Below are 27,810 nucleotides of genomic sequence, written 5' to 3'. Positions count from 1 at the left end.
ATCCGCCTGCCAGTACAGGAGATGCAGGAGACACGGGTTCGATCCCTGGAGTTGGGAAGATCCCCTGGAGAAGGGAATGGCTACCCACTCCAGTATTCTTGCCTGGAAAATTCCATGGACAGAGGAGCCTGGAGTCCATGGGGTTGCAAAGAGTCAGACATGACTCAGCACACACTTTTTATTTATTTATTTTTTATTTTTTATGAATTTATTTATTTTAGTTGGAGACTAATTACTTTACAATATTGTAGTGGTTTTTGCCATACATTGACATGAATCAGCCATGGGTTTACATGTGTTCCCCATCCTGAACCCCCCTCCCACTTCCCTCCCCATCCCATCCCCCTGGGTCATCCCAGTACACCAGCCACTTGTCTCATGCATCAACCCTGGACTAGCGTTCTGTTTCATATATGATAATATACATGTTTCAATGCTATTCTCTCAGATCGTCCCACCCTCACCTTCTCCCACAGAGTCCGTAGGACTGTTCTATGCATCTGTGTCTCTTTTTCTGTCTTGCATATAGGGTTATCGTTACCATCTTTCAAATTCCATATATATGCATTAGTATACTGTATTGGTGTTTTTCTTTCTGGCTTACTTCACTCTGTATGATGGGCTCCAGTTTCATCCATCTCATTAAAACTTATTCAAATGTATTCTTTTTAATGGCTGAGTAATATTCCATTGTGTATATGTACCACAGCTTCCTTATCCATTCCTCTGCTGATGGACATCTAGGTTGCTTCCATGTCCTGCCTATTATAAACAGTGCTGCGATGAACATTGGGGTACACACGTCTCTTTCAATTCTGGTTTCCTCAGTGTGTATGCCCAGCAGTGGGATTGCTGGGTCATATGGCAGTTCTATTCCCAGTTTTTTAAGGAATCTCCACACTGTTCTCCATAGTGGCTGTACTAGTTTGCATTTCCACCAACAGTGTAAGAGGGTTCTCTTTTCTCCACACCCTCTCCAGCATTTATTGCTTGTAGACTTTTGGATAGCAGCCATTCTGACTGGCGTGAAATGGTACCTCATTGTGGTTTTGATTTGCATTTCTCTAATAATGAGAGATGTTGAGCATCTTTTCATGTGTTTGTTAGCCATCTGTATTTCTTCTTTGGAGAAGTGTCTGTTTAGTTCTTTGGCCCATTTTTTGATTGGGTCGTTTATTTTTCTGGAATTTAGCTGCAGGAGTTGCTTGTATATTTTGGGGATTAATTCTTTGTCCATTGCTTCATTTGCTATTATTTTCTCCCATTCTGAAGGATGTCTTTTCACTTTGCTTATAGTTTCCTTTGTTGTGCAAAAGCTTTTAAGTTTAATTAGGTCCCATTTGTTTATTTTTGCTTTTATTTCCAATATTCTGGGAGGTGGGTCATGGAGGATCCTGCTGTGATTTTTGTCGGAGAGTGTTTTGCCTATGTTTTTCTCTAGGAGTTTTATAGTTTCTGATCTTACATTTAGATCTTTAATCCATTTTGAGTTTATTTTTGTGTATGGTGTTAGAAAGTGTTCTAGTTTCATTCTTTTACAAGTGGTTGACCAGTTTTCTCAGCACCACTTGTTAAAGAGATCGTCTTTTCTCCATTGTATATTCTTGCCTCCTTTGTCGAAGATAAGGTGTCCGTAGGTCAGCACACACTTTTTAAAACATGACTGCAGTAGTCACAATAAAGCGCAAGCATATGTCTTTGCAACTGTAGTAAAACCTGGTCTGTGTGTTTCAGGTGTGATGATCTAGGGTTGGCTGATATCAGTCACATTATGCACAAAGATAGTGATTTCAGTCACTCTTACATAAATTGGAGGAGGGGAGGGCAGATGGGCAGTTATAATTCTGTTAGATTATTGGAGCTTATTATTATTGGAGCTTACTGAAGTCAGATAATGGTTCCTCACATTTGCTGACTGCTCTGTGGCTATGGAATAAACAACTCTGATGGCCGTTTAGTCATTCTACTAGAGTCATGTCCCTGAGGAACACCAGTGCAGTAAAATTTTAGAAGCTAAATGTTTAACTTTCCAGGCTGTCTGTGCAAAACAAAGCAAGGTTCACAGAAGCAAGCTTCCTTGTTCACTAAACACTCAGCCCAGAAGAACTGAGAGATTGCACATGTCACTGTGAACCTTGCACTGTCAGATTTATAAACTTCACAAACCAAAAATAGATTCTGTGGTTGATCCAAAAACGTACAGTCTCACGATAAATTCATGGTGGGTGAAACCTTTTAAATGTTAGTTTTAGTTCCTACTCTGTTCCCCTGCATGTGATTGAATCAGGTTGAGCTGATTTGAGTGTGGGAGAAGAAATATTGCCTCTGTAGGATTTTCTAGGACCTCTGAAGAAAGATACCAAATAACCAGTTTGGGTAGGTTTTAGGATCCTCCAGGGGGCACCAGAACATTCCAGTATAGTCAATCACGTTTCATTAAGCCCAGAAAGGCTAACAGTTTTACTTTGTTATAGTTGATTCACCTACTGTAACTTTCTCAGTTCCACTAACACTTTTTTCGTACATTTGCTTTTTTTTTCTTTTTTTCATACATTTGCTTTTACAACATTTATTAGTTTATGGAGTGTTTCTGCCTCTCAGGAGGCAAAGGGAGGAAAGAGATCATCTCTTGGATGAGCCTTAGAAACCAGAGCCATGTCTCCTCAGGGTAAATATGAAAGCTCTCAGCCCACTCTCAGTGTAAGGATTTTCCAAATGTTCCTAATCTGGCTGGGGGTAGGGGGGAAACTTGAGGAAACTGAGAATTCATTCACTTTCTCAGCTTTAGGCTGTATATAAGCCACCCTGTTATTATCATTATTAATAATAAACAGGGAATGTCAAATAGGCACTTCATGGTGGATTTTTATATGAATTTTATGCAGAAGTGAGGGGTTGCCTGGCTACTGCATAATATTAGTCAGTTCCGATCCAAGAGCACAAAATTCCGACAGGCCTCCCGAGCCTGTCCCTCCAATTAGTGGCTGCTTCATTACGAATAAAGAACCCTCATTACTGTGGGCCTTCAAGTGAAATAGGATCCCCTACCTCTTGAAATCTGCCTTTCTAAGTACAGACGGTTCCCAACTTACCAACAATCCACTTAAGAACCACCAAGGCATTCAGAGGCTGCCTAGACTCCTGCAGCTGCCGCCTGACCGGGCCCCCTGCCCAGCCCCCCTGCCCAACACCCCCTCCCCCCATGCCCCTGGTCTGCTCAAGGGAGCGCTGCCCTCCCCCCCTGCAGAGCCAGCTGCCCACCTGCCTGCCAGACTATGGACTCAGAGCTGGGGGTTCAGTGAGGCCTCAGAGCTACCGCTGGTTTTATAGCTGAGCTCAGCTATGGGGTAAATAGGCTTTTGTGGCCTGGCCTGGGAACCGAACCACCATTTATAAAAAAAGAAAAAAAAAAACCTGTCTCCATGGGAGAATGTATTGTGCATTCCCAACAAGGAGCCAACAAACATTAGAATGTCTGTGGAAACTGTCTCTATGCTCCCAGCAGGGCAGAGAGGAGGAGGAAGGGTGGCCAAGTGTCCTGGGTTAGAGTACAACTCTAGCACTAACCTCCTCTCTCCCCCAGCACTAAAGAGCCTTGCAAGCCCCTTCATCTGTCTGCAAAACAATGGGATTGGACTAAATGAGTTAAAAACATCTTTCTGGTATGATTGATCAAAGGTCTATCCTCATTTCATTCATTTATTCATTCATTCACTCACTGGCATTTTACTCAGGATACTGGCTTTGTGCCAGACTCCAGACTAAGTGTGGGCTTCCCAGGTAGTCCTAGTGGTAAAGAACCCACCTGCCAATGCAGGAGACATAAGAGACAGGGTTCGATCCCCGGGTCAGGAAGTTCCCCTGGAGGAGGACATGGCAACCCACTCCAGTATTCTTGCCTGGAGAATCCCTTGGACAGATGATCCTGGTGGGCTACAGTCCATGGGGTTGCAAAGAGTTGACACGACTGAAGTGACTTAGCACACACGCACGCTGTTAGGGATACAGTGAGAGAATTCAGATCATACAGATCCTTGCTCTCGGAGTGTTGAGTGCTTGGTAGGGGAGACAAATGTCTAAGCAAATGCTTGTAACATGAGTGTTATATGAGCTGATCACTGGGTGTTATGAGGGCTATCAGGAGGGCGGTGTCTAAGTTCGTGAAGATTTCCTCAAAGCGGGGGGCCTCCCAGATTTTCTCCTGCCTTGGTTTCTGCTTTCATTCTCGCCTCTCCCTGGTTATCAGGCATGGCTTCTTCATCTGCTGTTCTGACAGTTGAGCTTAGTCCCTGGGCCTCTCTGGGGGAGTCTTTTCCTTGCTTCCTGAATCACTGGGAGATGGAATGCAGGGGACGGGCCTGCCAAAACCATAGGCTTGATTCCCATGAGCACTGCCCTCAATGCTGCCTTTTTCCCTGCACTGGTGAGCCACTGCCTAAAAGACTCTCTCTTCCTCTCCTTGGAGCCTTCCCTGCCCTGACCCTTTGGGTTGCCAGTAATTGTGCTATTCCCTCATATAAAAAAGGTCTTCACCCCAAAAATGCTTCTTAAGGCCTAGCTACCTCCTGCTCGCTTGTATCTATAATCCCTGAACCGCTTCTATCAAAAATCCCTGCCAGGCTACCACCCTTACCCCATTTTGTTGTTGCTGTTGTTGTTATTCAGTCTCTCAGTTGTGTCCGACTCTTTGTGATCCCATGGACTGCAGCACACCAGGCTCCCCGTCCTTCACTGTCTCCTGGAGTTTGCTCAGATTCATGTCTGAGTCAGTGATGCTGTCTAGCCATCTCATCCTCTGCTGCCCACATTCTCCTTTTGTCTTCAGTCTTTTCTAGCACCAGGATCTTTTCCAATGAGTTGGCTCTTTACATGCTCACTATTAAAATAATACAAATGAAGGTGATTCCAAAAGGTGATAGGATATAGTTGTTCAGGCGTGAATCTTGACTGTCTAACATTGTATCTGACGTTAGGAAATTATGTCATTATGAAGGTTCCTAAGCAAGGAGGTGACTCTGAAAGTGGTTTATGGGGAACATTATTTTGGTAGCTCTATGTAAGCTGCTAAAATGGAAAGGAGGAAATAGATGAGAGATTTCCAGGGTAGAAATGATGAAACTTAGAAACCAAATAAGCATGTCATTAAGTGATATGTGAAATTGTGGCAGTCTTGTTTATACTGTCTTATTCCTCAGAAGTATTATAGGAATTAGGTGTTCTGTTTAGTTTTGTACCCATGAAAGCAGTTTGATAATTATAACAGGAAATGATGACTCAAAAGCTTTTCATTTAAATAATAAAATACCCAGGAAAGTTTTAGATAACAGTTTTCCAATCCCAGTTGCATCAAGTTCCATTAGGATGTCTTTAATATAAGAAACTGCCTCGCACCATGCTAAGGGACCCTTTCTCTTGCCACCTAACACTTTCTGCTTTGTATCTTGATTATTTGTAAGCTAGTGTAGCTCCTTTTCCAGACTGAGGTCATAGAAGAAAGAAGCTGCATCTGATTAGCACAGTGTTTCCTACAATATTGAACACAGGACCTTCCATGCCTAGAAGAATAGCAAGCATCAGTGACTGAGTGCTTACTCTGCATCAAGCACTGTGTCTTTGATGTACATACACTTTATATCCCATCTGTATGTATTTCCTCATTTAATCCTAATGATAGCCCTGAGAGGTACCATGTCTCTAATTTGGTACCATTTTTATTAATTTGGAAATTGATGCTTGGGTTAAATGACTTGTTCTAAGTTACAAAGAGGGTAAGTCTAAGTGAAAATATTTGAACCCAAATTTCTCTGACTTTGAAGAACATACTGTTAACCTTTTCAATCCAGGAGGCTGGTTCTCAAACTTTAGCATGCAGCACAATCAATCACTTGGAAGACAAAAAAAAAAATGGCCAGACCCCTTCATGCTTTCTGATTCAGTAGGTCTTCATGAGACCCGAGCCTTGCAGGACAATTGGTCCTATCCAAAATGTCCATTGAGACATTTGGGCCACAATTCATTAAATAATACATTAAGCTTTGTTAAAATTATACTTACATTATTTTTATTGTAAATGAATCACAAGTTGGAATCAAGATTGCCCAGAGAAATATCAACAACCTCAGATATGCAGATGATGTCACACTAGTGGGAGAAAGCTAAGAGAAACTAAAGAGCCTCTTGATGAGGGTGAAAGAGGAGAGTGAAAAGGCTGGCTTAAAACTCAAATTCAAAAAACTAAGATCATGGCATCTGGTCCCATCACTTCATGGCAAATAGATGGGGAAACAGTGACAGATTTGTTTTTTCTTTGGGCTTCAAAATCACTGCAGACGGTGACTGCAGCCATGAAATTAAAAGACGCTTGCTCCTTGGGAGAAAAGCTATGACAAACCTAAACAGTGTACTAAAAAGCAGAGACATCACTTTGCCAACAAAGGTCCATCTAGTCAAAGCTGTGGTTTTTCCAGCGGTCATGTATGGATGTAAGAGCTGGACCAGAAAGAAGGCTGACCAAAGAATTGATGCTTTTGAATTGTGGTGTTGGATAAGATTCCTGAGTCCCTTGGAGAGCAAGGAGATCCAACCAGTCAATCCTGAAGGAAATCAGTCCTGAATATTCATTGGAAGGACTTAGGATGTTGAAGCTGAAACTCCAATACTTTGGACACCTGAAGCTAAGAGCCAACTCATTGAAAAAGACCCTGATGCTGGGAAAGATTGAGGGCAAGAGGAGAAGGAGGTGACAGAGGATAAGATGGTTGGTTGGCATCACTGATTCATTGGATATGAATTTGAGCAAACTCTGGAAGACTGTGAAGGACAGGGAAGCCTGGGGTGCTGCAGTTCATTGGGTCACAGAATCAGACATGACTTAGCAACTGAACAACAACAACATGATGAATTTTGGATTTCACATTTGTTCTTACTCTTCCTTATTGTGACGTTCAGCAGGGTTACTGTTAAGCTGATGAGCAATTGCCCTTAAGTATATGTGGACCTGATTGTTGACTTTATCTGTTAACAATTTCAGTTATATGCATTCGGTTTTATTGGTATCATGGTGAAGTTGGTGGCCATATTTGAGTGTGACCACCAAAAACTTGGGTGATAGCTTGTTCACTGCTTTCCTGTCCTTTAACACTTCAACAAAGCTTCAAATTGAGGGATCGTGTACTACTGTCAGCTTTTGAAATTTGCAGTGCTGACCTTCCACTGCATTGTTTATCCTGTGCTGTTCAGTACAGATGTGTAAAGGGTCAGAGTTTCTGGTGGAAGTCTTGGAGCATCTGATCTTCTGCCTCTGCCAAGCCTTCCATGGACATAACACACCTCAACATAATCCACTAGGTCATCTAAATTTTCTTTTGCATTCTCCACAATGTACTCAAAAGTTTCATTTATGTCTTTCAAATGCCCAAATAATAATGCACAGTTAGTGTTACTTTTCATTGTCACATATTCACATGCTAGACTCAAAGAAGGTATTTTTTTAAGATTTGAAAAGTGAAAAGAGCATCCTTTTATTCGTGCATTTAATAGGAGCAGTCAAATTGTATTCATATTTGCAACCTCGAAATCCATCATGCACAGTGAATGGTTAATGTCAAGGTTTTTTTGTGTGTACATATGAGGTACTGTGTCTTCTTGCCTTTTCATTTAGTGCATAAATCAACAGCGTAACATAACCCAGTACTACACTATGCACAGTAGGTAATTGATCAATGTTGGTACCATCTTGAAGGTGCTATTACTGAATATTGTGGTACTAGCATTTAAATATCAAAATATTATCATGAGCTGTATAAACAGGATTCTGTCATCATCTTGAGCAATGGAATTGTGCGTAAGAACTGATTCTCCACGTCTGATCACATTATGCTCCTTTGGAATTTCATTTACATGCGATAAAGTTTGGTTTGGATGCTGATGTCTGTTTTGAATTCTGTTTATTTACTTGCCTCTTTAATGAGTTTCTTTCTGGTAGCATTCGCAAGACCTCTTTATCATGAATATCAGAGAATTCTTCAAAGTACTTGTGATGGTGTTGCATTTGGTTCTTCTCTGTCATTTTAACCGTTTCAGTTTTTTCCTTACTTCCCCTTCAGCACAGAAGTTGTGCTGAAGTTTTTCTGTCCATCTTGAGTGATTATATTATCCAAATCCTGACCATTTGTACATGGGGCATTGCAGATTCTCTTCTTTTCACAGCACCAGTACCTTTTTACTCCTATCTCTGTTAAAGGAATGGAAATGGTAACAAAAGCCACTATTATGTAGCCTTGGCTTTTCTTTTTGTAAGTATAATATTTCTGCTATATGCTGCTGAGAGTTTTTAAATAAAGATGTCATATTGCCAAGCAACAGAAGAAGGGATTTTTATTTCCTTTGTAAACTTCTGAGCAGTGATCACTGGTTCAGTGACAGGGCAATCCTTACTAGTGTGTTATGGATTGAACACCCAGTTCAGCCTGGCTGGGTTATTAGCCAGTGGGTAGGCACCAGCCCAGGGTGTGGTGCTCCATACCAATTAGTGGGTAAGTGTGGGAGTCATACCCCCTAAAATCTCTCCAAATAGTGGCAGATGCTTCTTGCTGTCTACAAGATGGTACCTCTATGACACTGATTCAAGGGAAACATTGCCCATTAATCCTAGGCAATAGGATAGTTGTAGGTGGATTAATTAAATGCTTGGTATCCCCCTTCATGATGGCTTTTACCCCTGACTACTATACAATAGGGGCTTCCCAGGTGGCTCAGTGGTTAAAGAACCCGCCTGCCAGTCCAGGAGACGTGGGTTCAATCCCTGGGTTGAGAAGATCCCCTGGAGAAGGAAATGGCAACCCACTTCCGTATTCTTGGCTGGAGAATCCCATGAACAGAGGAGCCTGGTGGGCTGTAATCCACAGGGTCACAAAGAGTCGGGCACAACTGAGTGACTGAGAATGCACACACTATGTGGTAGAAGAGCCACATCTATTCTCATTCCTTCCCAACAAGCAAGACACTCTGTAAAGTGGTCACATTATCATGTTCTATTCCATTTTACATCGTGGCTTGGTGGAGCTCCTCCTTTCATACTTCAACCTTATAGAATGACCCCGCCACATTCAGCCAGGTGTTTAGTGACATATTAATGCACCATGCATCGTGAGACCTCGCCCTCGACTTGCCCTCTGCGTTTCCCTAAAGTGCAGGATTCTTCCTTAGTACACATAGTAATATAAATCCTGCCCTTCTGCAAAATTTGAATCTTGACCCTTCTACCTAATTCTGTGTTCTGTTACCAACTAGGCTACTGAGGCAAGAAGGGTTATTACTGTCAATACAGCCACAACATTGTTGCTGGACCAATAAAACATGATAGCATTTTATATATTAATCCTATAAACCAAACGTTTCAACAAACCTTCTGAGCTGTTTGAACCCAAGGACTTTTTCCAAGCGTGAACAATTTTGAAAGGAACAGATATCAAGGACCACTTGGCATAGACTAAATAAGCTCATGAATATTGTGGGGAGGACCAAATATTAAGGACCTTTTGGTACTAACCAAATGTCTCCATGCACATTTTGGACAGGATCAAATGTCCACTAATCAAACCCAAGAGTTACATTTCTCACAAGCTGCCAGGTGGTCCTGATGTTGCTGCTCTAGGAGGCAAATTTTGAGAACCACTGCATAATCATGGTCACTCATCAATGAATAAATGGATGCATGATGGATCATTTGATTTAAAGCTTCCTAAGTCTACTCTGTATTTTCTGCAATAGGTACATCATATATTCAGCTATAATTCTTAAAAAATTAGGGTTAAATTGAGTTTTATTTTAAATGCCAGCTTTAACTGTCTCATAGTATTGTTTGAATTTGAATTTGAGCTTTTTCTATCTTTTTTAACCAAAGAAGGATAGAACTCTTTTCATTTACCCCTTTTTCTTTTCATTTTCTTTCATATGTTAAAAAATATTTAAAATAATGTTAAAGGTGGTTTATAGATCTCACCCCTCTGCCTCTGAGGTAACTTTTATCATCTTCTTGATCTTCTTCTTTGTTTAACACACAATAGGTATGTAAACCACAGCAGGTCATTAGGTTTTATTTCAAGTATGAATTATTTCTTCCAACCTAAATCTATTCTAAAGGTATTATTTATAAGTAGCCTGGGAAGAGAGAAAGCCATCTTGTGAGTTTTATATTGTGGTATATTCCCTAAGGAGCATGATTAAACCAAATTTCCTCTTTTTCTGCTCTATTTCACCTCTTAACCAAAAAACCATGATTTGAATTCAGCTATTATTTAAAAGTAAAGAGTGGAGTCCTTTCCCTATTGAGCATATTGCATCTTACTGATAAGAGTTACAGCTGGAGCTAAAGGCAGTGTGTGCCCTTTCTCTGATCCTCCTGGAGCCTAGAAATGGTACCCAGCCTTAATGTACAGGCAGACCTCAGAGATATTGCAAGTTCAGTTCCACACCACAGCAATAAAGCAAATACTGAAGTAAAGTGAGTCACACACATTTTTTTTGTTTCCCAGTGCATATAAGTTTATGTTTACACTATACTATACTCGATTTAAATTGAAGAAAGTAGGGAAAACCACTAGACCATTAAGGTATGACCTAGATCAAATCCCTTATGAGTATACAGTGGAAGTGACGAATAGATTTAAGGGACTAGACCTGATAGACAGAGTGCCTGATGAACTATGGACAGAGGTTCGTGACATTGTACAGGAGACAGGTATCAAGAAAATCCCCATGGAAAAGAAATGCAAAAAAGCAAAATGGCTGTCTGAGGAGGCCTTACAGATAGCTGGGAAGAGATGAGAAGCGAAAAGCAAAGGAGAAAAGGAAAGATATTCCCATCTGAATGCAGAGTTCCAAAGAATAGCAAGGAGAGATAAGAAAGCCTTCCTCAGCGATCAGTGCAAAGAAATAGAGGAAAACAACAGATTGGGAAAGACTAGAGATCTCTTCAAGAAAATTAGAGATACCAAAGGAACATTTCATGCAAAGATGGGCTCGATAAAGGACAGAAATGGTATGGACCTGACAGAGGCAGAAGATATTAAGAAGCGCTGGCAAGAATACATAGAAGAACTGTACAAAAAAGATCTTCACGACCCAGATAATCATGATGGTGTGATCACTCACCTAGAGCCAGACATCCTGGAATGTGAAGTCAAGTGGGCATTAGAAAGCATCACTATGAACAAAGCTAGTGGAGGTGATAGAATTCCAGTCGAGCTATTTCAAATCCTCAAAGGTGATGCTGTGAAAGTGCTGCACTCTATATGCCAGCAAATTTGGAAAACTCAGCAGTGGCCACAGGACTGGAAGAGGTCAGTCTTTGTTCCAATCCCAAAGAAAGGCAATGCCAAAGAATGCTCAAACTACCGCACAATTGCACTCATCTCACATGCTAGTAAAGTAATGCTCAAAATTCTCCCAGCCAAGCTTCAGCAATACGTGAACCATGAACTTCCAGATATTCAAGCTGGTTTTAGAAGAGGCAGAGGAACCAGAGATCAAATTGCCAATATCTGCTGGATCATCGAAAAAGCAAGAGAGTTCCAGAAAAACATCTATTTCTGCTTTATTGACTATGCCAAAGCCTTTGACTGTGTGGATCACAATAAACTGTGGAAAATTCTTCAAGAGATAGGAATACCAGACCACCTGACCTGTCTCTTGAGAAATCTGTATGCAGATCAGGAAGCAACATGAACTGGACATGGAACAACAGACTGGTTCAAATAGGGAAAGGAGTACATCAAGGATGTATATTGTCACCCTGCTTATTTAACTTATATGCAGAATACATCATGAGAAATGCTGGGCTGGATGAAGCACAAGCTGGAATCAAGATTGCTGGGAGAAATATCAATAACCTCAGATATGCAGATGACACCACCCTTATGGCAGAAAGTGAAGAGAAACTAAAGAGCCTCTTGATGAAAATGAAAGAGGAGAATGAAAAAGTTGGCTTAAAACTCAACATTCAGAAAACTAAGATCACGGCATCTGGTCCCATCACTTCATGGCCAACAGATGGGGAAACAGTGGAAACAGTGAGAGACTTTATTTTTGGAGGCTCCAAAATCACTGCAGATGGTGACTGCTGCCATGAAATTAAAAGACACTTGCTCCTTGGAAGAAAAGTTATGACCAACCTAGACAGCATATTAAAAAGCAGAGACATTACTTTGCCAACAAAGGTTCATCTAGTCAAAGCTGTGGTTTTTCCAGTAGTCATGTATAGATGTGAGAGTTGGACTATAAAGAAAGCTGAGTGCCGAAGAATTGATGCTTTTGAACCGTGGTGTTGGAGAAGACTCTTGAGATTTGCTTGGACTGCAAGGAGATCCAATCAGTCCATCCTAAAGGAAATCAATCCTGAATATTCATTGGAAGGACTGATGTTGAAGCCAAAACTCTAATACTTTGGCCACCTGATGTGAAGAACTGACTCATTTGAAGAGACCCTGATGCTGGAAAAGATTGAAGGTGGGAGGAGAAGGGGATGACAGAGGATGAGATGGCTGGATGGCATCACCGACTCAGTGGGCATGAGTTTGAGTAAACTCTAGGAGTTGGTGATGGACAGGGAAGCCTGGTGTGCTGCAGTCCATAGGGTTGCAAATAGTTGGACAGAACTGAGCAACTGAACTGAACTGAACTGAACTGAACTGATGATCAAAATAGTAATGGAAATAGCCAAGCTTTGGAGAGCTGACAGTTGTCTATGAGACTAATAGACTTTAACACACTCCCAACATTGTATCTAGCATCTTGTCATTTTTTAAAAAATTTAGTATCATTATTTGGCTGCTCCAAGTCTTCTTTGCTGCCAACAGGCTTCTCTCTAGAGCAGCAGGTGGGTCTACTCTTTGTTGCAGTGTGTGGGCTTTTCTTGTGGTGGCTTCTCTCGTAGTGGAGAAAGGGCTCTAGAGCATGTGCTTGATAGTTTAGGCGCAAGGGCTTTGTTGTTGTGCAGCATGTGAAATATTCCTGGACCAGGGATTGAACTCTTGTTCCTTGCGTTAGCAGGCAGATTGTTAACCACTGGACCACCAGGTAAATCTGCATCTTTGTTGTTTAAACAACCTTGTCTTAAAACCATGCCTATGTTAGGAAGAGTAGTTTAGGCTAGGCTGTAGTACAAAAGGTTACCCCAAATCTCATAATTCCATGGCTTAAGCCAATAGAAGGTTTTTTTGGTTTTATTTGTTGGTGCTCACCAAATAGTACTGGGCAGGTATCCAGGTTTTTGGAGTGGCTCCTCCTCTGAGTCATTTAGGGACCAGGCTGAGTGCAGCTTTGCAGTTCTTAAATGTTCCCTCCAGTGTTCCCTAGATGTGGACATCCCAGTCATCCCCAAAGCAGACAGAACCCAGAGGAGCACAGGTAGAAAGGCTTTAGGCCAAACCTGGAAATGGTGCCCGTTACCTGTGCTTACATTCTGCTGGAGAGAACTTTGTCCCGTGGCCACACCTGTTGTCGGGGGGGACTGGAAACTGTAGAAGAGCACATGGATATTGATGGACCACTGGCAGCCTCAGTCATAGGAGCATTTGCCCATCAACTGAAAATCTGAGATGTTCTCAGGTCTGTAACAACAAGAGGCATCACCACTGACCACTGACACAAAATGTTAGTGAATTAGACGTGTACAAAGAACACAAAACCCAAGTTTTTCCAGAAGAGCTGACATAGAACAAATTGGAATGAAATGATTTCCAGCAGAAAGGAGCAAAGAAGTGCTACAGAAATATGTCAAATCTCAACACAGAAAATGTTTTTAAGATTTAGATGAATGGGGAATTGAAGGATCTGGACCCATTTCCTTCTTGGCATGAAATTACTGTGACATGTCTTCTTCTTAAATACACACACACACACACACACACACACACACACACACACACACACACACACACACACACTCCTGAAGTGAGAGTTAACGTCAGTCATCAGACTATATAAAAGTAGAAGCTGGGACTTCCTGGTGGTCCAGTGGTTAAGAATCTGCCTTGCAGTGAAGGCGACACTGGTTCAATCCCCAGTCAGGAAACTAAGATCCCACATGCTGTGGAGCCAGTAAGCCCTTGTGCTCTACTGAGCCTGCAAGCTCTAGAGGCCATAAGTAAAGAGCCAGTGCATTCAACAAAAGACCTCACATGATGCAGTGGAGATCTCACATGTCAAAGATAAGACCTCAGGTAGCTAAATAAATAAATAACACATTAAAAAAAAATTTTTTTTTAAGTAGAAGCTACAGGCCCAAAGCACATGATGGTGTGTTTTATATTACTATGCACCAGGTTCTCTGGTGGCTCAGCTGGTAAAGAATCCACCTGCAATGCAGGAGACCCTGGTTCAATTCCTGGGTCATGAAGATCCCCTGGAGAGGGAATAGGCTACCCACTCCAGTATTCTTGGGCTTCCCTGGTGTCTCAGCTGGTAAAGAATCTTCCTGCAATGTGGGAGACCTGGGTTCGATCGTTGGATAGGGAAGATCCCCTGGAGGAGGGCATGGCAACCCACTCCAGTATTCTTTCCTGGAGAATCCCCATGGACAGCAGACCCTGGCAGGCTACAATCCGTGGGGTCCCAAAGAGCTGGACACAACTGAGCGACTTTCACTTTCATGTACCAGGTTAGAAACTGTTTCTTTGACTAGCATTTTTAGCTCTTCCTATTAGTACCAGGGTAACATAACTAAGATATGGTTCCTGCCCCAAGCTCTCTGGAGAATATAGATGAGATAGTCAATTAAAATGATAACGACCATGTAATGTGATGTGTCCTATGAGAGGACAGTAAGGTGCCGTTGAGGCCCAGAAAGAGGAGCATGTGCCTTAGGGATGGAAGTGTGGTTTCTAGAAGAAGTGGCACAAGCTGGATTGTGCAAGGCCAACAAAGAAGAAGAAATATGATATCATTGGGAACCACATGTGAAGAGGAAGAGGATGAAACCGGTTTATGAGCTGAGAGATCACACTGGGAGACAAGAATTAGAAGGAGAGAGAGGCAAGCACATGAGGCAGAGCACGAAGGGTGTGCTTGTGCAGGTTACAGGGCCTGTCTTCACCCTCCGAGTTCTGGGAACCAGCAAAAGTGTTGTTACGAGTCGGTCTTTGCCAGGCTGCTCTGATACCCAGGTCCACCACACTTTGGAACTCAAGGGCAGCCAAATGCATCCATAAAGGGAAAGGCTCAATCTTTTTCCCTTTTTTGCTTCATCCAGGACCTGCAGCAGAATGAATGAACAACACTCCTCAAGCAAGGTAGTTCTCAGCAAGTCAGTTCACCTGTTAATTTAGGAGTTGATTTGTGTTTGTGCATCATGATTACTTACAGAACCATCAATAAGCATAATTAAATTATACCATAATATGATGTACAAGCAGGTGTAGCTTGGGCAGCCAAGAGACAACTGGCACACTTGCCAGCCTTTCATGTGAAATGTAGACATGAATAAATGATCCAAAAAAAGTAGTAAAAAGAAAAGGAATAATGATAAACCTCAATAAAGTACAAGAATATCAGTGGAATAAAGAGACATTACTATAGCCCTTTTACTCTCTCCTGAAACATGTGCTTCTCAGATTAGAGAGAAATTGATAAAGCGGGTACCCTGGGTTTGGTCTTGTGACCTGAGTTAATACTTCCACTAATGACCTAAAAGAGGAAGTGAACCCAGTCGGTTAAATTTTCTGATGACAGAATTGCTTTCTTAAGTTAAAAACAGAAGAAAAAAAAAAAAAAAACTCAGCAGCTGAGCAAACATTAAAATACTTGGGGCCATGTGATAACTAAATTAATCTGAACTCTATCGGCATATTGCAAACTACATAATTGTGACTTATTTTAACCATCTTTCTTTCAACTTGCCAAGGCCTTGAGAATAGAAAACTTCTTACTCTTTGATTCCTATGTGAATGAATGTATTGCATGGCGAACAACAGTTTGTATTTCCAAACAAGAAGCCAGAGTCACAGACGTTGAATATGTTAGATTATTTTGATGCAATGAGTCGACAAAGTGACAAGGGAAAAAAGAGTAGTGGAGACCAAGTGCTGACATCCACATTTTGGGTGATATGCAGTTAATCTTACTGGTTTGAGATTTGCTGCAGTTAGGACAGCAAAGTGTTTCGGTGACATGAGCGTGGACTTTCACATCCTGCCCCTCCCCTGCCAGTCAAGTGAGCTGGGGCAAGTTACCTAATGTTTCTGAAAACCAGCTTCATTCTCTGTGAAACAGAAACAAAATTATGGTGTAGGAGTGTTGCGAGCAGCAAATGAGAATATGTGCCTGTGTATCATCTCTAATCAGCTGATGGTGGAGAATAGGGCTTGAGGAAGAGGTACAGTGTCTGGGGAAGTCTAACCGTCATTCAGCAGACAGAGCATGTTGCGCGTATTCCATAGCCTGATGGTTCACTCCTTCTGGTATCCTCTCTCCTTATTCGTTCAGTGTTTTTTATACCTGCTACCTGGAGGCATGCAGCCTTAGCCTTAAAAAACTGGATAGCATACTTTCACCCTCAGGTAGCTTCTAGTTCAGAGAATAGCTGGTCTTACCTGGGAGCAGGTAGCACTTACCGTGGCTTTGTGTGCTAAGCCAGTTTGCAAGGTGCCTTGATTATACAGAGGAAGAGGCTGCCAACTCTCCTGAGAAGATACAGGAAAAGGGTCTCATAGGAGAAAACCTTTGAGTGGAAGCTGTACAGTGTGAGTATGAGTTGCCATGTGCATAACAAGGGGAAGGGGACTTTCCAGGCAGAGGAAATGAGCAGAAGCATGGATATGGGTTTGACCTGGTATAGCTGGAGTGTGTAGTGCCTGGCAGGTGATGTGGGGGAGGAGGCGGATGGGCTGGCAGGCAGGGTATGGGTGTGGCGTGTGTGTGTGCTAAGTCACTTCAGTCGTGTCCAACTCTTTGTGACCCCATAGACCGTAGCCCGTCAAGCTCCTCTGTCCATGGGATTCTCCAGGTAAAAATACTGGAATGGGTTGCCATGCCCTCCTCCAGGGGATCTTCCCAGCCCAGGGATTTAACCCGTGCCTCTTATGTCCCCTGCATTGGCAGGTGGGTTCTTTACCACTAGTGCCACCTGGGAAGCCTGTATGGGTGTGGACTTTGTAGTTTGTACGAGAGGAGACAACATCTAACCCAGGCCAGCCCCTGGCCCTTCTACTTACTGGCTACTTGGTTTTAGGCAAATTACTTTGTATATCAGTTTTTTTCTTCTATGCAAATGAAGATAATTTTGCATACTTTGAAGAACTGCAGCATGAAGCATTTGTAAAACAGTGCTCTCTGGAGTGTTCATTCCTTTTTCTTTTCCTCACTCAACTTGGAACACATGATCACACAAAATAAACGAAGGAGAGTTAAAACTCTCTTCCCTGGAAACTCGAAAGAGTAGACTATGATATGGGTGCCTGCTTCTCCTGCATCATCATAAGATAACTGTTTGATGAAGGCGTTCGTACAGTACAGTATCTTTTACATCCCTAGTACTGTCTTTTATCCATTCCTAGAAGATCACTTTGAGACATTGATGTGCTCCATTCTCCTAGGTAACTTTTATATTCATAATCAGAACATTTATAAACTTGAACTTCTGAAGAGCAGGAAAGGATAGGAAAGAGTAGGAAAGAAATAGGCTTTTTTTTTCCCATTAGTGTCTGAAATTGAGTATCTTAAAATGAGTGTCTGAATGATGGTGTTCATGTAAATGGGTTGAGAGCATGTCAGCCACAGTTGTGCCTGTCCTAATTACACAGGTGGATCCAAAATTGTTGTCTTGAATAAAGTTTTATTAATTCATGTAAAGGGACTGCTAACCAAAAAAATTCAATTTTATCTGTAATTTCAGAAAAGCTTTAAAATTATCACCACTTATTTATTATTGCTGAATTGTTAAAGTTCAAAATGCCTGCTTAGGAGGAAATGAAGTAAGATGACAACTTCATCTTTCTTGTTTTGGGCAAAATACTGCTTATATTAACCGTCAAGCTGCAGCATTAAAGACATACAGGTCTTCCTCAACTTACATTGGGGTTATGTCTCAATAAAATCATCATAGGTTGAAAATACATTTTGAAAAAAAAGGAAATGCATTTGGTATACCCAGGATAAATGCCAGGCAACATTACTGGAGTGGGTTGCCATTTCCTCCTCCAGGGGATCTTCCTGACCCAGGGATTGAACCCACGTCTCTTGCATCAGAAGGCGACTCTTTACCACTAGTGCAGCCTTGGAAGCCCCAGGATAGAAATTAAAATCCTGAGCACACCTACAAGACCCTGGGATATGCCCCAGCCCACCTCTCTTGCCTCATCTCATACCACCTTTCTATTTGTTCTCAGCGATCCAGCCACACTAGTTTTCTGGGAACTGTCTTACTGCCCTCCACCCCAGTGCCTTTGCACATGCTCTTCCCTCTGCTGGAGCTCTCTCTCCTTGCATGGTTTCTCATGCTCAGTCCTTCAGAAGAGAGCTTGAGTACCGCCTCCCAGGAGAACATCCTCTCAATCAGATCTCTTGGTAAATCATTCTTACAGAACTGTGTGACTTTCCTTCGGATCACCTCACTCTATTATTTCCTCACTGATATGAAAATGCCCACTGAACTAGCATCATAAGACTTCCATTTTGCTTGCTGCTATCGGCACATGGAAGATATTCAGTAAATGTTTGATAAATGATTGAATAGAGAGAGAGGCAAAGCCATCTTCTAGAAGATAATGTCAAAGTAAGAGTAAGATGGGGAGTTAGCTTTATTTTACTTTTAAAGGAAAGAAAACACTAGTGCAAAATGCAAAGCTACTCTCAAATGATGTGGTTGTGGAGTAATATGAAGACCTTTCCCACTGAATGGAGAAGCCAGATTGCACTGAGTATGAATAGCTTTGGCTTCATCATAAGCAGTTCAAGTTGGGGCTAAGAGGTAGAATTTCAGGTTAGGAAACCAAAGTACAGAGAAGTGCCCTGCCGTTTTGGCATGCAAGACATTACTCCTTTTTCTGGTAAACTGTATTTTTGCAGACTTGCGAGGACAGGACCCATGCTAAAGAGGATCTAATATATGTGATCATTTCCTAGAGTTTGGAGAGTAAGAGGACAGAGTGGGGGGCAACAGGAATAAAATTAAGACATCAGAAAAGATGCATTTATTTGAAGATTTTTTAAAGAACCTTGAAAACCACAGGAGCTCCTCAAGATGTTTATGTAATTGAAAATAATTTATTTGCGATTGAAAAGAATAATAAAACATTTTCACTTGAGTGCTAGTGGAGGCACATGATATTAGACTCTTGATGGTGGCCTGTGCCCACCTGTGTCCTTGGTGTTTTGTCCTCGGGCAGCAAACTAGAGATGTGTTTTAGAGAACAGACATGGAACACAAAATATTAAATGAACTTTGCCGTATTCACAATGCCCAGCAGTGTCACATCCTCCTTGTTTGGCAGGGAAGGAGCTCAACATTTGGAAACTCAGCAGTGCATTAAGTATTTTAATAATCATTGTTGACACACAAAGCATATGGCCTTTCAGAACTCGCTGGGTTAAGTGTTGAAGTCTTTGTCTAGGTTTCTAAAATTACTTTACAAAATTCAGACAGAATTAAATTAGGGAACATTTCAGTGTTTAATTCATGAGCCTTGTGTTATAAGCAAGGGAATTAAGTTTTCTTCTAGGATAAAATAATATCTATGTGTAACTTATTATGTTAATGTAAAGGAAAAAGCAAAATTCACATCCCACAATAAAGTTATTTGCATTTAATTAGAAAAATCTAGAACCTCTGCATTAATGGGCCAGCCTTGTGGCTACCTTGCAGCTGCTGTGTACTCCTATTCATGACTTAAGACCCACCTCAGATATCCCTGTATCTCAGCGGTCTTCATTATCCCCCAACTCACAATTTATATCAGTGGCTCAGCAGTAAAGAACCTGCCTGCAATGCAGGAGACACGGCAGGAGCTGTGGGTTCGATTCCTGGGTGGAGAAGATTCCCCTAGGGAAGGAAGTGGCAAGCCACTCTAGTATTCTTGCCCAGAGAATCCCATGGAGAGCCCATGGGGTCACAAGAGTTGGACACAACTTCGCTACTAAACAACAACATGGCCATAATAATGCTATGAAATAAACAACTGTAACACTCAGTGGCTTAAAACAATGAGCATTTCTTACTGCTCACAGGTCTCTGAGTTAGCAAGGTGCTTCCGGTCTCTGCTGGGCTCACACATGAGTCTTTGGTCAACTCTGGGGAGGGCAGACGCTCGGCTGATCGTGGCTGGTCTCCCTCAGATATCTGGGTATCAGCTGGCCAACGGCTGATCTCTTAGGACCACTGGGTTTACCTCCTTGTGTCTCTTGCATGCACAAGCCTCAGCATCACTTCAGTTGGCCACCCCAGGCACATTCTCAGGTTGGCCCAGGCATGTTCTCACAGCAGTCTCAGAGAAGGGAGAGAGACAGTGGAAGCATGCTAGCATTTTTTTCCCCAAGCTTCCAGTTTCATCACATCTGGCCCATTGGCCAAAGCAAGTCATATATCATGCCCAGTGTCAGAGTGGGCAGAGACTCCAGAGTCTTATGGCTAAGGATGTGGTAACAGGGAGGCCTGTAGTTGGGGATACCATCAGTCCACCCCCACTTCTGCCACCCTCAGCATTAATCAATCCCTTGTCCGTGCTACCTCTGTACTTCTCCCATTGTATTAAATATACATTGGTATATTTAATTAAGTATTGCTAACTTGTCCATCTTCTCTAAAAGACTGGAGGACCCTTCTGCCTCTGTGCCTTCATCCTTAAGTATTTTTTAACCAACGGCCTTGTGTCTTATTCCTTTACAGACCTCTCAGTGCCTAGCACTGGTCCTGACATATAAGAAGCTCTCACACTCACTAAGTATGTGTTGAATGAATGCATACATGAACACTCACACCTCTAGTTATTTCCTCCCCCTTCAGAAGGTAAGGGTAGGACAGATGCCTCTCAGGATCCCTGCTGAAGGGTTCTTCCCGGCTCGAGCATCGAGTGAGCCAGAGGGGACCTGCAGTGGAACTCTCTGGTGCTTAAACATCTTTCCGTCCACACTCTCCTACTCCTCCCTTCAGGAACTAGGGTTTTCTTTTCTGTATCATCCTTACTCTTCTCCAAGGAAGGCAGAAAATCACTGATATTTCACATATCCTAACTTTTTACAGCTTGCACACCCCCGTAGTTTTCCCTGGAGTCTCTCCATTCCATAGCGAGGAACGATCACGTTCTGGGATTTATATAAGCTCACAGTGTGGCTTGAGGGGAGCTGGATGGCTTCTGTTTGCTGGGTTTCCAAACTCTATTGATGAGGAATACAGAGGAATTCTTGGGAAATGCTTTACACAGCTATCAAAACAAGACCCTATTCATACAGGACGTTAATTCTGTCAATATGCCATTAAATGGACTGCCTGATTATTTTCCAGTTCCATAGACATCTACAGGAAAACGTGTGTTTCTGGGTAGAATCATAATTTTGAGTTTCTTGACTTTGCAAGAAGTTGTGGAAGTTGTTTGTGGGGCGGGGGACAGATAGTTCAGCTTTGGAGTCAGGCAGGCTAATCTAGAATGCCAGCCCTGTGGGTCAGTTACGTCCTCTGACAAAGCCTCTTCTTCTTGGCAGTCAGACAGGGCAATACAGAGGCTAACAGAATAAAGCTGGTATGTGATGAGTGAATTGTATTAATTGTTCAGTTGTACTAATTGTATTCATTGTGAATTATATTTATTGCTAAATTGTTTTCAATGGTATATTATTATGAATGATAGCTACTGTATCAGTGGCTACTGTTATTATATAATGCCCTATAATTTTAAAAGTTGCAAATATAAATTATTAGTGGGAAAAGTTATTATAATCAAAATCACATGATCTTCATGTTTATTTTTATATAAAAATTATTACTTTTAAGACTGTTCTCAAGGTTCTACTTTAAAATGGTACTCAGGCACTTAACCATTTGAAATGGTCTGGAAATTTGCTTCATTCAGTCACCAAATATCTGTTCAGCACCTGCTTTGTACGAGGTTGCTAGGTGCTGATCATATAATGTTGATCAAGGTAGACATCATCCTCAAGTCCCCCACCCCAACCCCTACCCGAGGTATCCTGTGATAAAAGAGCTACCATTAATGAGCCAGCATTATTCCCAACTCCCAGTTACCTACTTGGTCACTACAACTGCATGAATTATCTGAGATAAATCAATATGTGACTAACTTCCCAGTTAAAGTAGGATGTGTTGATGCTTCAGGTTTGAGAAAGGGGAAATTTGACTCTACTATTTGTACTGTAACTGTATTAATTTTTAAAACTTTCTATTTTATTATCAAATAATATGTAGAATAGACATTTCTGAAATCTCCCTTATCCCCCCTCCATCCCTGAATTACTACTGATACATGGCATAGGGATGGATGGAAGATTACTTGGTAACATACACAATAATAAAACATAAATAATAAAACATTGAAAGTTTTTCTGTGGGGATAGTTTTTTAGGCTGCGGCACAATTTCCTATGTGGTATCCTAGATTGGATCTTGAGACAGGAAAACAGAGACAGTGGAAAAGCTGGTGAAATCTTAATAACATCTGTTGTTTAGTTAATAAGATAGTATCAGTGTTAATTTCATATTTTTCAACAAATGTACCATGTTATGTAAGATGTTTATTTTAGAGGAAGGTAATGAAGAGTATATAGGGATGTCAACTTCAAAGAACCATAGGAAAACAATGGGGAAAAAATAGTCCTCTTATCACCCTGTGAGTTTCCAGACTTCTCCCCACCATGGTCAGTTTGTGAATGCCTTAAGAGGAGAGGAATTCTAACATTCAACTGAGAAAAATATTCTCAGGATAGTACGTCTGCTGTAAAATCATGATATACAATACTGTCATTTAGGTCCTTTGGAAGTAAAGAGTAGATATTGTAGGGTTTTCTCACTTGCCTGGAATTTTCAAAGGTGTTTTGTTATATGAAAGAGATAATCCCGCTATTGGTCTTTTTTCATGGACAAATTTCTATCACTTAAAATTTGAGTGGGTCAGAGATTGTCTTTTTACTTTCATAGGTGCAAACACAAGTTCGCCTTGCCAAAAAAAGCTTTGACAAATTGAAGATGGATGTGTGTCAAAAAGTGGATCTTCTTGGAGCAAGCAGATGCAATCTCTTGTCTCATATGCTAGCAACATACCAGGTAACAAAGTGAAAAATGTTTGTCACAATGAAGCAAGAATGTGACAAGCTTTAGAGAGCAGAAAAATGGGGTTTGAGCCCAAAGTATGGTTTGGGCATGATGAAGTTCTGATTGTCATAATTTACCTCCGGCATCTCTCCTTTTTAGCATCCTGTGCTGTGTGCAAAGTTGCTTCAGTCATGTCCGACCCTGCAACCCTATGGACTGTAGCCTGCCAGGCTTCTGTGTCCATGGGATTCATCCTACAGTTAATCAGACTGAATATTAGCTATTCCCTGAGCATACACTGTAATTCCCCACTTCCCTGCATTTATTTAGGTGGTTCCTTCTGCCTGAGTGCCCTCCCTCTCCACTTGTACCTTTCCAAATTCCACTCATTTGATGTACCAACAATATGTTACCTCCTTCAGTAAGCCTCCTCTGAACTCTCTTAGCATTGTTGCCTGTAATTCTCATGCCACGGTCATTTCCTCATTAGGTTGTCATAATCCAATGAACTTGGCTTTTGTCTCCTTATTGCCTCTGCGTTCCCTCAGGGTGGCACTCGCATCTATCAGCTGTACCATGGAGCACCAACTGAGTGTGGGAGGAAGACTCGGGTGTTGTAGGTTATATACAATGGATAAGACCAGATTTCCTGCCCTCAGGGAATTTAGAGTTTAGAGAGGAAGTCAGAGACAGTAACAACTGACTATATTTTCTCTGCCTCAAAGACAGAACAGGGAGTGCTAAGTGAAATGAGATCTACCAAAAATCCAGTGGAGGTTTGAAGAGGGAAACATGGAATCAGGTGAGGGATCACAAAAGTCCATTGTCAATGACCAGCCCTGGATTTTGGAGGATGGATCAGATGAAATGAGTACAAAGAGATTGGAGAGGAGAGCCTGCTAAGGGGTGGAGCAGCGTGAGCTATGAGAGGACAGGGAGCCATTAAGTTTGGCTGAAATACAGTGTGAGTAGAGGTGTAATAGGAAACGAGGCTGCAGAGGTAAGTCAAAATTGTATTTAGAAGACCTTGAAAGCCACAGATGGACACACTTCTTCTAGGGCCCATGACTAGATCTGAGGCTTTTAAAATGCTAATGGCTTTACTGTCTTTCTTTACAGACCACTCTGCTTCATTTTTGGGAGAAAACTTCTCACACTATGGCAGCCATCCATGAGAGCTTCAGGGGTTATCAGCCATATGAATTTACCACGTTAAAGGTATGAAAGCTAGAAAGTCCATTAGAAAATCTTATAAAAAGTCAAGTCTTGTTTCTATCACCAACATTGTACATTGAAGCAAGCATCATTATTGTAACAGACTCTCAATGTCAAACAGATAATTATGCCCATCCCCGCCAGTAGAATCTTTTTTATCTCATCAGCATTCAATACAACAAAAGCCATCAGCATCCAAAACCACAGGTTTAACCTTGGTACTTGTAACTGGGAGATGAATTGTGGTGATCCTGAGCCTAATGATAGGCCCAGCTCCTTTTAAAATACTTGTTTGATGTTCCTAAAGAAAAGATTCTGCAAGTCTAGTACACTTTGCTACCTTTTACTCATTAAAATATGTTCACATAGGAAGGTATTTTCTTTTTTCTCTTCTAACGAATATTTTATTCTGTGAGTACCATCCCATATAGAATATAATTTTTTCCTAACACGGCAGTCATATTTTCTAATTGAAGCAGCAATGTTAAACTCAGTGATTTCTCAACCCAAAAGGAATGCATGCAAAATGTCAGGTTCTCAGCATCACAACTGAAGGTGGAGTCATTTTGCTCTCTGATGGTTGCTGCGGGTGAATGCATATTGAGATAAGGAAGTGATTTAGATTCTAGAAGAATTTTCAGAATGGTGACGGAACACTGGGTGCTTCGTTGCCAGGTCAGATTAGTATCTTTGAAAGGAAGAGATCAGGAAAGAACTCATTAAACTTCATCTTGAAAATACCTTCCTTTTAATTTTTCAGGTAGTTTGTAAGTAGGTCTCATCAGTTTGCTTAACAAAACATTAAGAAGTTTTTACTTTTTTTTTCTTTTTATTTGTTGCTTTAAAACACCTCTTTGATTTTGAGATGTTCATAATGTCACCATATCTACAAAAGTACTAAGACAGTAGTAACCCTGTATATCCCTGGCCTCCTGTGTTGAGGAAAATTCAACTCCTTACATTTTTCTGTGATGTTTTTCCTGCAGAGAGGACTGAGCTGATTATGCTAGAGGATTTCTGGGCAGAGAATTTAGTGAAAGTCTGGTGGCCATGCTTTAGGATATACTTCAAAATATTTGGGGCAGATGCCTTTTACATCCCCCAGGCCTTCCTTACATTACGGTTTAAGTAACAGTTTAATTATAATATAAATTCAGTAGGAGTAATACATCTGTTAAGGTGTAATAAGATTATAATAATGTTAAGAATTTTAAGTGTCCAGAAGTCAACCAAATAAAGTATGCTTTTATTACCTCTTTAGAATGCTATTCATCGAAGCTTTCAATGATGACATGTTATATTAGAATCTGAAGCTAGTAGCTAATTATTTTCTTTATATGGACTCAAACCCATATAATAGAACCCTGTTATTACCCAGCCCATTACTGCCTAGATGGAGGCATGTTGCATATCATATTGTATGCCACAGACTGTGAGAATGAAAACCATGAATACATATGTATCACAGTCAAATATGGACTACAACCTGATTTACCAACCCTCTTGCACTAATAATAATTTAAAGATACACAAGTCTTTTATATAAAAGATTTTGACTTGATCAAGTCATCTTTCAATACATATATTGATATATCTACATATATTGTATATACAAACACACGTGTGTGTGTGTGTGTGTGTGTATATACACACATATGAATGGCACTGTATATCGATAACGAATATTTTGAAATTTAAATAAATGTTTTCATGATTTACTTGTTCCCTGGATTTACCTAAGCAAATAGCCCCTGAAATGCCTTTTGAGACACTGGCTGTAAAGAAAACAATGTCTTTGGAGAGGTGTGCCAAGCTCTGTTAATGAAAAGCAACTCATTTGCTTTCTTTGCTGCAGGGCGTATTCTGAGTGTGTTGGTAATTGTGCCATTGCAGCTGTATTTCCTGACTGTTAGTTTTATGCTTGATGAAGGATGATAATGAATGTGTTAAACAGTTGGTACATCCTGTTTGGAGCAAAGAGTCTTCTGTTGCAGAATTACAGGGATGTAACTCACATCCCAGGAGTTCAGGTTTTATTTCTTATAAGCCTTTCTCTAGAAAATACGTGTAATTCTTTCTTATATTTTTATATTTATATTTTCTTTATAAAAGTGAAGTGAATGTCTATCTCACACAACTTGAAAATTTTCCAAGTGACTATTTTGATATTTTAGGAATATTTTGTGGTACTGTTTTATGGAATAACAGCTATGACATTTTTACTCAGGCCTGGTGTGATTATATTGATTCCATGCTTATTGACATATTCCTGCATTATTCTAATTTTATGATAAATAAATTTTTGTAGTATTTTAACCTTATGGAAAATTTAGTCTTAAAAGTTTAAATTATTTTTAAAAAAAACCTGTTAATCTAATAATGGTAACAACTCAAATTGAAAGTTGAGAAACTGTCTTTTGAATGGTTTCCAATAAAAGAAGCAATTCCCTAATCTCGTATTTTCAAACAATAAATATTTATTGGTTCATTACAATGTTGCCAAACATACATATTTTGCATAAATAATCATCATTGATGTGCTCGTTTTATACTGATTCCAAATCACCTGGGAATGTTTTTTACATGGTAGAAGTTATTAAGTCACAGGGAGAGGAATGGAATGTGACTAGCCTTATCTTGAAAGCTTTTTTAGAAAAGTAATTTAGACTAAGAGTTTAAAGCTTTTGGGGGGAAAAAGTACAAGAAATGCTGTCTGTAGGAAAGCAGTACCCGTCTTCAATTACCAGCCTTCAGATGTGGTCACATTTGCTTCATCCTTTCAGGATGTCACTTACTTACACATCTCCCCACAGATCCAGAACAGGCGTCAGGGGGGAAAAAAAATAAAACATAAAAAGAAAAAAAAAGCCCTTGGGAGTCAAGTGGCTTTTCTTTGGAAAATCTAAAATCCTGGCCTTGTCTCTGCTCTCTGGCATGCCGGCACATGGACTGAGTCGATTGTCTTTACAGAGAGTAAGCAGTGGGGCCTTTGGAGACATGGACAGGCTCCCTGGGTGAGAGGGAAGGGGTGTCCTTCTGCGTTTGTATTTGGAAAGGGCAGAGGACCTATATTGAATGGAAATAGTAGCAGAGTGTATTCCTGTGGTGTACCCCATTCCAGGGTTTTGGGGAGGAAAGCCAGTCTTAGACTTTGATAATGGGATAAAGCAAAGTATGTGGGAGCACAGACTGGGTCCAGCTCCACCACTGCCCAGCTATGTGGTGGTGGTGGTGGTTGTTTTCACGAGAGTGGCAGCCTCCATGGTAGCACCAGGAGCCCCTGGTGGGGATGGTAGGGATGTACTTATTAAACATTCTTTAATAGGTCCAGAAGGGGCTTCC

At 41.1% G+C, this 27,810-nt stretch overlaps 1 protein-coding gene across 50 annotated transcripts in view; it reads left to right on the top strand.

Annotated features, from left to right (window-relative positions):
• Positions 1 to 27,810, top strand: part of ICA1 (islet cell autoantigen 1) — a 170,190-nt gene that overhangs the window by 87,282 nt on the left and 55,098 nt on the right. For all 50 annotated transcript variants that reach the window (XM_081531659.1, XM_081531653.1, XM_081531673.1 and 47 more), the window contains exons 7-8: positions 23,140 to 23,265; positions 24,373 to 24,471. In XM_081531659.1, coding sequence (XP_081387785.1) covers positions 23,140 to 23,265; positions 24,373 to 24,471 — 225 coding nt within the window. The remainder of the gene's footprint in view (positions 1 to 23,139; positions 23,266 to 24,372; positions 24,472 to 27,810) is intronic.

Source organism: Giraffa tippelskirchi, chromosome 10, assembly GCF_054371585.1.
Source record: "Giraffa tippelskirchi isolate mGirTip1 chromosome 10, T2T-mGirTip1v1.2.pri, whole genome shotgun sequence".
NCBI lineage: Eukaryota > Metazoa > Chordata > Mammalia > Artiodactyla > Giraffidae > Giraffa > Giraffa tippelskirchi.
Note: the sequence above shows the minus strand (reverse complement) of the source record. Positions and strands in the feature narration are given on the sequence as shown.